The sequence below is a fragment of the Phalaenopsis equestris genome, unplaced genomic scaffold, assembly GCF_001263595.1.
Source record: "Phalaenopsis equestris unplaced genomic scaffold, ASM126359v1 Scaffold000107, whole genome shotgun sequence".
In the NCBI taxonomy this organism is placed as follows: Eukaryota; Viridiplantae; Streptophyta; class Magnoliopsida; order Asparagales; family Orchidaceae; genus Phalaenopsis; species Phalaenopsis equestris.
This window is the reverse complement of record NW_018164549.1, coordinates 4380887-4391425: the sequence shown is the minus strand read 5'-3', so window position 1 is coordinate 4391425 and position 10539 is coordinate 4380887. Positions and strand designations below refer to the sequence as shown.

The window sequence follows — 10539 nt, the reverse complement described above, 5'->3', positions numbered from 1 at the left end:
GTTGGCCTTTAAAAGAGAAGCATAATAATAAGTTAAGTGTTGACGAGATGAGAATGATTAGGTGGATGAGTGGCTTTACACTTAGAGACAAAATGCGGAATGAATATATTCGTGATAGGGTTGGTGTAGCTCCTGTGACAGACAAAATTAGAGAAAGTCGTCTTAGATGGTTTGGTCATATTAAACGTCGACCATTAGATGATCCGATTAGGAGAGTAGATGTTTTAAATTCGACTTGTGTTAAGAAAAGCAGAGGTAGACCTAGGAAGACTTGGGCTTATTGTATTAAAAATGATCTTAATTTACTAGAACTAAATGAAAATATGACACTAAATAGGACGCAATGGAGAAAAAGGATTCATGTAGCCGACCCCACGTAGGGGGATTAAGGCTTTGGTGTTGTTGTTGTTGTTGTATGTGTCTAGACAAATTACAATGCGACTATTTTTTGGTTTACAAATATATTTATATATTTGATGGGAAATATAATTTTAGGATATTATTAAATTGGATCTATAACTCAAATGATTTCCTATAATATTATATTATATCAAAGAGTTGAACATGTCAAATCAAAACTAGTGGGATATGCTTAATCATCTTAATGAAGTATTGCTACTAATTTATATTGAATTGTATGCAAAAAAGACTTAAATGAATAATATTTGTTGTTCAATTAATATAAGAAGCAACATTATACACTTCATTTAAGGTTTTAGGCAAAAAATAATGATAGAATTAAATTTTAATTTACTAGAAATATTTAATGATGCTTTATATTACAATTTAGATATCAAACAATAGTGTAACTACTATACTATTTGGAATATTGTATATGTTGTTAATATTTCTAAAAAAAATCATTAGCATCACCTTTAAGGCATGTCAAATTGACAGTGAAACAAGAATCATACTAGATGAAATATGATCTTTATCAGGAAGTTGTTTATGGATATATGATTAAATTTCAATGGTGTTTGTTTAATATGTTTTGAAGAGATGTAGTAGATTTTTCTTTAGAGACTAAATTGAGTAACAATAATCCTATCAGGAGGATAACTAAATTATCTTTCAGACTCTAACACTATAATTAGCTTTTTTTATATTGTCTTCATAGATTTGTAGATTAAATCGTGCTTAACTTTTCGTTGATAACCTTTAATGAGGTCGATATTGATAGCGAACTATTCTCTAGACAAATAAAATATGAATTCAAATGTATCAAAACTAATAAGATATTCTTTAATTGTTATGAATAATTTCATATTAATTGAATTAAAATTTTGATTTTATAAGTTTATATTTCATATCAGAACAGGTAGATTTTACTTTATAGCAATATTTTATCAAAATTATCGAGTGAATCTTGTTTTTTTCTTTGTTGCTGCAAATTTAATTATTTAGAAATTTGTCAATATTTCCTTTTAAAAAAGACTCTCTAACTTAATTATCTAGAACAAAAAATCCTCCCTCTGAATATGTGTGTGTTGTGTGTGTGTGTGTGAGTGTATATATATATATATATATATATATAGTTATATAGATATATAACCCTTTATACCTTAATGTTTGTGTTTAGATTTTTTTTTATTAAATCTGAATAATTTTTTTAAATTTGCATTTTGATTGTTGATTCATGAAAACTAGATCCGTTTGTTTATTTATTTGTAAGCATACTATTAGAAGATATTGTAATATAACTAAAAACTCTAATATGGAATATTTTATAGGACATTTTAGTATCTATGATCTCAATTAAACATTTAAGCATGCAATGCAGGTTTATATCTTATCAACTTTTGCAATAACCATTCAACATAGCTAACAGTTGTGCAAAAATAGTTTCAAAAAACTAGAGTTAATTCTTGATGTAGTACAAAACATGAACTCATAGAGCTTACCCCAAGTAAATGTGTGAGGCAAATTGGATGATTGATGGTGATTTCTATGTTTAGAGGGTGAGTTTGGTGTTTGGATTGCCCCACTCTTATTTAGATGATTGCGGGTTGACTTTGAAATTAGCCTCTCTATTGTGTTAAGGTTGCCTGTATCAGCCTCTCAATTGTGTTATTAAGTTTATTCTGATAAATAAACTTAGGGGTTATTTGGGATCACTTTTAATTTTTGTTTTCTATTTTTTTCTTTTATTTGGTTTTGTTTATGGTTTTTTTTTCTTTTTGAAACAAAATATTTTTGGTATGTTTGATTAAGATTTGATTGTTCTTGAAAATCAAAACAGCTGAAAATTATTTGTAGTGTTCTCAAAAACATGTTTATTTATTTTTAGAAGCGAAAAAATAAAAATACACTAAAAGCACATTAAAAAAACATTTTTAAAAATAAAAAAACAAAATTGATTCCAAAGAAGCCCTAAAGCTATTTTGAGTGTTAATTTATTTTTAGAAACAAAAAAAATGTAAAATACAAACTAAACAAACTTGTTTTTAAAAATAAAAGAAAAAATAAAAACAAAAAACCAAGACAAAATTGATCTCAAACAAGCCCTTAGTTTCTACACGCGTACTTTTCTTCCAGGTTATCAGGCTGGAGTTCATAAATTGTTTGTTTTCCTTGGTTCTTGCATTTTCCTTGTGAGAAAAGATGAGAATCACTTCATCAGATTGGAAACTTTTCATGTACTTCTTCTAGGTCATACAGTATATCTTTGTTATAAATTCATGATTAGCTGAGGAGTAAATATTTGGTATGCAGAATGCTGAGTTATGGATGTTTGATGGTATATATTCCTGAATTTTATTTGGTCTGTTTCACAGGTATTGTTCTTATCGGTGAAATTGGAGGAACTGCCGAAGAAGATGCTGCAGCATTGATAAAGGTCAGCCAGTACAGAATCCCATATGATGACTTTAATGTTGATCAAATTCATGCGTGCTTATTCTGGATTCTTGATTCTGCTCCAGTTTCTTTTTGTTTGTTCTCGTTTATTCTTTCAAATTAGCTTCAAACCTGATTATTAATCATAAAGCCGACCTTAATTTGGATTTAAGGCCGATTGCAGTGATGATTTGAATGCCTGATGGTTTTTTAGGGGCAGCTAAATAACTTCACATCGTTTTTATTTTTTTTTCATCTTGTGGCCTTCTCTCCCTTTTTCTTTTTGAATTTTTTTAATGTACTTTGATGTTATCCTCTTAAATATTTTTAAAGTTGAAGCAGTTGTTCATGTGTATTGACCAGAATTTTGAATTATTATATCTTTTTTGTTTGAATATGTGAATGATTTTGTCTTAGATTACAAAATTTATTGTATTTCCTCACTTTTTCTTCTTGAATTTTAATAATTGTGTCTTCCTTCTTAATAAAACAGGAAAGCAAGACGGAAAAGCCGATTGTCGCATTCATTGCTGGGCTTACTGCCCCTCCCGGACGAAGAATGGGCCATGCCGGAGGTTTGTGAACTTTTAAGCTGTTTTTGTAATCTTGTGCTTTTATCTTTGTTTTATCCTGCAGGGTTTCTTAAAAAAAAGGTATATTAACAAAGATTATACAAAATCAAGAGTTGTTCAGTTGTGATATTAAGAAAAGATTTACATACATATCACTCAATTCTTATGTATTTACATATCTAACACCTAAAATTTAATTTTAACATAACATAGGGTTTACGGTTTAAAAATAAAAGCAAAAAAGAAAACAAAAACAAAAAACAAAAAATGAGAACGGTCCCAAACAAGCCCTAAATAATTTTATAGATAATGAAAAATTTATCCTTAAATGCTTCTACAACTATTTAAGTTAAAGAAGCCTACTCTTTTGCCATATCTTATTTTGAATTTCTGATTTCGCTGTCGTCGCGATACATAAGTTACATTCTACTTTTGTTAGGTAAGCGAAGGTTACAATTCTAAAATATAAACCCGTGCAAAGTTTGGGTAAACATCAAATTACTTCCCTATTCCACTTTTTCCTTGAAAAATATCATCCATTTTAATAAATGTAGAATTCTCCAAGACTGGTGTATGTTCGAGCTAGTTGCATCCATCGGTAAAGCCCGTTACGTATAATTGTTAAAACCTCTTGGAAGCATTATAAGTTATTTCCCGTTTAAAAAAGCTAGACCAACTTTGTTATAGCCACAACATTTATTAGATTTAGTTATAGAAAAGCTATTTTTCACCATAGCAACTTCTAAAAACTTACATGAAAGCTGTAGACAAACAGACCATGAAAGATTTTGGTGATATGAATGTAAGAAGTTTAGGCGTTTGATATGTAAATACATAGGAATTGGGTGGGTATGTATGCAAATACCACAAAATTTACAAAATATTTATTTTTGTTTGTGGTATTGCAGCTATTGTGTCTGGTGGGAAGGGCACTGCCCAGGACAAGATCAAAACTCTCAGAGAAGCAGGAGTAACTGTGGTTGAATCTCCAGCCAAGATAGGTTCCACCATGCTCGATATTTTCAAGCAGCGTGGCCTTTCAGAATAATTTAATTTTTGATTCAATCCGGTAAAAATTCGACCGTTATTACCTTATTTTTCAAATTCAAATTTTCTCCCCATCTGAGAAATAATTTATGCTGATACAGAAAACTACAAACTGCTGTTGGAAAACTGATTCTTTTTGACATTTTTCTGTAAACCTTCTTTTTTAGGCCTGAAATGATCTGTTCTTAGCCTTCTGCTTTTTGTCAAATTTTATCGAAGGAAACTGTGGTATATGCTAGTAATAATAATTATGGTTTCGTTCATTTGGTTTCCTTTTTTTTTTTATTTGGGATAATTACATACAACCCACCCGAAACATTGATATTTACAAATTAACTTACATGATTTTCTTGAATTGTATTTATGTGTGCCACGATAAAACAAATTTGGGTTGGGGTTTTACCATGAATTTTGATATTTGAGTGAGAATTTGAGAAATGGTTGAAAGAGGATGGTTGATTTTCGGGCAGTATGAATGTAATTGCTCTTTTTTTATTTTGTTTATTTTTTATTTAGAGAGATAATTTTGATTTATGTGAAACTATGCTTTAAGAATATGCATTTTTGTATGGGCATTTTTTTAATTTAATTTATGGAGCCCCTTTTTTATGTGATAAAGAAATAATTTAATTTCAAATTCATAGTTTTTTTATTTTATTTTTGGCATGTTGAGATTTTTCACTTTGTTTTCAATCTGTGTGCCACGCATTCGAGCACAGCTCAAATGTTATAGTTTCAGCATAGCATTAGTATTGTTGTACCAATTGAGGATGCTAAATAAAACATTTTGGAAGATTTACATTCATGCCACTTAGGGTGTGTTTGGGGGACTTTTTTTTGCAGCGGTGGAGTTTTGAAAACACCACCGTTTGTTTGGAAATCCCGTTTCAGTGGCGTTTTTTTAAACTTCCTTGGCATATTAATATTAGATGCGGATCACGGGTAGGACCCCATGAATCTCGTTTCATAGAGGCGAAAGACTGTCGATGCCCCTCCTCACTCCTCTGCCCTAATTTTGCAAGCAGTGAATCGGTTCCGTCTCTCACACTACAGGTTTCTCCCAATCCTTGGCATCTCCCTGCTATAACCCTAATCGAGTCCTTGAAGATGTATGATTTTAAGAATGCTTATTTTGGTTCCGTCGTCTGACATTTCGGTTCGTTGGGGGATCTCGATGGCTATTTCGATTTTTTTAATTATGCCATTCTGCACCCTTTTTTTTCCTTGTCGAAGTAGTAGGATGGATGAGAAATGGATGAGAAAGATTTACAATGTGAGGGACTTTAGCTTGGTAGCAGGGTGGATGAGAAAGGGATGAGCCAAATCCTAACTATTTGATCGTGTTTGGCTCAGCAATAACTACCTTATATTGAGGTTAATTGTGATTGGAATTTTTTTAAAAAAAAAAATTAAAAGATCCTTTAAGGTGCAGCTGAATGGCTTTGAATCGATTTCGTCTCTCGCACTGCGGGTTTCGTGTGGATTCTTTTTGAATAGGTATTGAGCTTTCAAAACAAACACAGTTAGACAAAAGCATGGTGGAGAATTTAAGGACTTATCAGTTGAAAATCATTATTTTTCTTTCTAACTCCTCGGCAAAATAGTTATTTTTCTTTCTAACTCCCCGGCTGGTTCTTCTTTGAAGGGATTGAAATTCTGTTTTTTGTTAAGTTACCCCTTATGCATTTAGAAATCATATAATGTGGGGTTTTGCGGTGTGGTTTTTTTTTTTTTTTTTTTGTTATGACATTTATGTGTGATGGGGATGATTACTACAATGATGTAAATTTTTAAATATTATACCCACACCCATGTTAAGACCTTCTAAAGTACTTTGTGATGCTTTAAAATGTTCATTTGCATCGTGTAATATAACTCACTTTAGCTTAAAGTTGATGCAATCCTATTACTAATTGTAGCTTCAATATGTATTTTGGTTTCAATTGGTATCTGGAACTCTATTTTAGATGAAGTCAGAATAAAAAATTTGTAATAACAAATATGTACTGTTGTGAAATTACAAATTTGTCATGCAACAAATTTATATATATATGTGTTTAACAAATTTATATATATATATGTGTATGTATTTTGTGCTAATTGTCTAATAAAGTAAGGGTTATAAGAAGTTCTTCACTTCAGTTCCTTCAGCTCATGTATATTTTCTTCTGTTTGAGTTTTTTTTCTTAAATTTCATTCAATTTTTTTAAAATTATTTTAAAATGTAAATTACTTTATTACAATTTATGTTACACAATTTAAAAATATTTTTTTCAAAAGTAAATTTTATAATGTATAAACAGTCTTTTGTCAACTAAAAACCTGTAAATAAGTTGTTTTTCAAACGCACAATCCAAACAACAAACAGCTTATCCGGAACATGGGTGAAATAGTCATTTATTCAGAATCATCTGTTTTTCGAAACTCACAAACTAAACAGCTAGCCAGCTTATTTTTGAGTGCTTTTTTTGTTCTGTAAATATCAATATTTTGAGTGCTTTTTTTGTTTAAATTATTATTACATTTAAATATTTTGATAGATATTAACTATTGACTATACCTTTTGAAAGTTGGAAATAAATATTATAGTGTAAATTAATTGTTTTATATTTTTATTTTATTAGGAGCAAAAATATTTTATTGCTTTTGAAAAATACATTATATTATATATTTATGAATTTGCCAGGGAGCTCCAAATGTTAGCTTAGTATGGTGCTATGCTCAGCCATGGCTAAGTCCATGAATGTAATTTGGAAATTTGCAACTAGCTACCTCTGAGAAAATAAAAAATAAATATCATAAAATGAGATAAGATCTATGAATTTACACATCTAAATACCTAAACTTTAATTTTTTACATGCATATATACCACCTCACCTATGCAAAGATATATTTTACATTTTCATGTTAAAATTGTAGTATTGTTTATATGATATGAAAGATTTTGACGGTATAATGTTTGGAAAACTCGACGGCTCTATTTGACGACCAACATTGATGACCAGCACAGATAATCACTATTATTTAATTATCATTGTTCGACCACCATTTCCTATTTTTCATCACCTAACTAATGTATTTGTACATCGTCATCATTTAATTATTGTCATTGATCGATTATTTATCGACTACCATTCTATTATTATCACTTATTGATTACCGTTGAATCACAATCACATGATTATCACTGTCTAATCACCATCACTAGATCACAATCTCCTAATCACTGGCGGATCATAAAGATCAGAAAGGAGCATTAAGCACATTAAGAGACTCCTTGATATCATACACCAAGATGACCCCAAGATGTCATAAGGAAAGCATCTATTATCATACTATGATTGAGAAGAAAATGAAAAAAAAATGAACCAATTTGTTGGCATACTATGAATCTATAATCTTTAATTTTGATTCTTCATTATCTTCTGACACATATTAAGATTGTTTATTCATATATATATATATATATATATATCATAAAATTTACATGCATACAAATTAGTTTTTATGCATTTACATATCTATTCCTAAAATATAATATTTAGATTTGTAATACTTTTGGTGATGGAACATTTTGTATGAAAAGATATATTTTGCTTTTAAGAAAAAAATCATAGTGATGTTATTCTTGATATAATATTAAAAAATTGAATGTTATATATATTGTATATCCAAATATGAGTTCCTTTATGCTATAGAAAAGCTCAAAAATTTTATGGGCCTCAAAAACTTAATGGATCGAGCTCACTAACCGCGCATTAATGGTCTGGTGCTGACCAGATCAATCGTACTTTTTGTCATAGCTTTAGAGGTGACAAGCTACGTAACTTCTTATTGCTCAAAAGGATCTCACAAGTACCTCTGAAGTACGTCAACATTCCTGCGAGTTCTTCTAAACAATTTTATCAAGTCTTAATCTTCAAGTGAGTTCCTCTATTCCAGCTGTCACTCACACTACCTGAGTTCTTATTCCAAACTCGCACGAGCTAGTTGGAGCTTCCCTCCAAATCCCCAACTACAACACTGAGCTCGATAGACAATTGTTGGAGTCATAAGGAAGAGAACTCCAGTATAACAGCATACATATCATCACTTATTAACTGTATGACAATCTACATCAGTATTCTTGTTGACAACGAGTCTCCTTAGGCTCCACACTACGCCACTTATAACCTAGTTTTATGTTATGGGATCTCATAAGTAAATATATAAATATGATGGGTTATGCATGCAAATATACATTTTGATGGTCGTTAGTTTCTAGCATCCCAAATGGCCGCTCGTCCCTTTATTTCAATATTCTGTTAGTTTTACAGGACTATTTAATGTAATATTATGATTGTTTGGAAACTTACGCAGACTTAGCCAAATGAACTAAAATATTATGATAATTTTACATATACATCACGCAATTCTCATGTATTTATACATCCAACCCCCCCAAATATTGATATTTGCACTTATATCAGCTTGGTCACATATATTTATTCATCATTCACTATTATGATGTTATTTTTCATGTGAATTTGAATTTTTAGGTGTTAGATATGTAAATATATAAGAATTGTGTGGTTTGTATGTAAATGCCCCCAAAAAAATATATTAAAATGGTGGTGCAGTTTCCACGGCAAGTAATTTTTTGATTTATTCTTCATAAAAATAAAAATAAAAAATAAAAAATAAAAAATAAACTTAATTTTTGTATTTATTTCAATTTACTTTTTCTTCCATCATCATGAGCATATTCTCCATTGATATGCCCGAATCTTGATATATATATAATTTTAGACTTTAATATGGATAAATTAAAAAGTTCATGGTTGCATTTTATTTTGAAAATAATGACAATATTAAAAAATTATTTAAATGCTTTAAAAATAATATTATTTGATTTTTGAAATAAAATAAAAATTTATTTAAAAAAATATTTTTGAATAAAATAAAAATAATAATTTCAAGCATGCCATTAATTTCTTGACAGGTTTAGGGTAATTCAAATTTAGATTTTAAGCTGAAAATCTTAATGAGCCTCTAATTTATATACAAACCACACAATTTTTATCTATTTACATATCCAACACTTAGATTCTTTATATTTACATGCCCGACCCCCTCAAATAATTAATATTTCATTAAAAATAATATTATGATTATTTTCTTACGAGCGAGCATATATTTTCATGCATAAGTTTTTATATGGATATGCAAATATATAAAAATTGTGGGGTATATTTGTAAATTTGTTGTTTTGACGTCATAATTTCATTCACAAGTGCACATATATTGTCTTAAGTGAACTTATATCGTCTTAAGTTGTTTTGACGGGATAATTTCAACCTGTGTGGAAGAGGTTGAATCGAATCTCATTGGGATCGATTAAACTCAGAATGATGTGCAAGGAATATTTTGACCGTAGTTCTTCTTAGAAATATTGTTGTTGTCGTACTAAAAAAAAACATGTTTGACAATTTTCTTATTGCTATTTGTGGATTTATTGTCCCGAGTGGCAATTTGAATGTCTCTATAAAACTAGCATCCACATGAGTCTGATTCAGTGGTACGATCCTGACTTTAGTGAAAGTGATAATATTACTCTTGATTCCCTAAATTTGGCTATCAAGATATTAAGACGTGATGTGTTAAGCAATGTGTATTCCTTATTTGGTCGGAATTCCAATTTCTATGGTCGAGTGGGCAAATCTTAGGCTTCTCGTGGCTTGTACTTCTTTCTTTGAGATGCTTGAGCAGTATCTTTAGAGTTGTTCTTGTACTTTCGAACATGTGGTTTGAATTACTTTATATGCACATTAATGGTTGTTGTAATTTGTGATTCAACATGATGTATTAGGTCAACATAAGAGTGATGTATTTCTCGCATTAAGGATGCGTATAAAGGGATCAGGATGTAATCCTCTCAAGAAAGAGCGATTATTGCGTGTGGGGCGCACGCAGATCTGCGCGCGCCCTCCGCACCTAATAATTAGACCTCAAGAAAACGCCTCATAACAATTCATTTCAAATTAGCAATAAGACCATTTTTTTAAAAAAAAAAATAGAATACATATTTTAATGCATATATATATA

General features: G+C 29.9%; 1 protein-coding gene across 1 annotated transcript in view; it reads left to right on the top strand.

Moving 5' to 3' along the window:
* LOC110020859 (succinate--CoA ligase [ADP-forming] subunit alpha, mitochondrial) overlaps positions 1 to 4648 on the top strand; it is a 38519-nt gene extending 33871 nt beyond the window's left edge. The window contains exons 5-7 of the mRNA XM_020719127.1: positions 2775 to 2836; positions 3329 to 3410; positions 4316 to 4648. Coding sequence (XP_020574786.1) covers positions 2775 to 2836; positions 3329 to 3410; positions 4316 to 4455 — 284 coding nt within the window. The 3' untranslated portion in view covers positions 4456 to 4648. The remainder of the gene's footprint in view (positions 1 to 2774; positions 2837 to 3328; positions 3411 to 4315) is intronic.
* The last annotated feature ends 5891 nt before the right edge of the window (positions 4649 to 10539 follow it).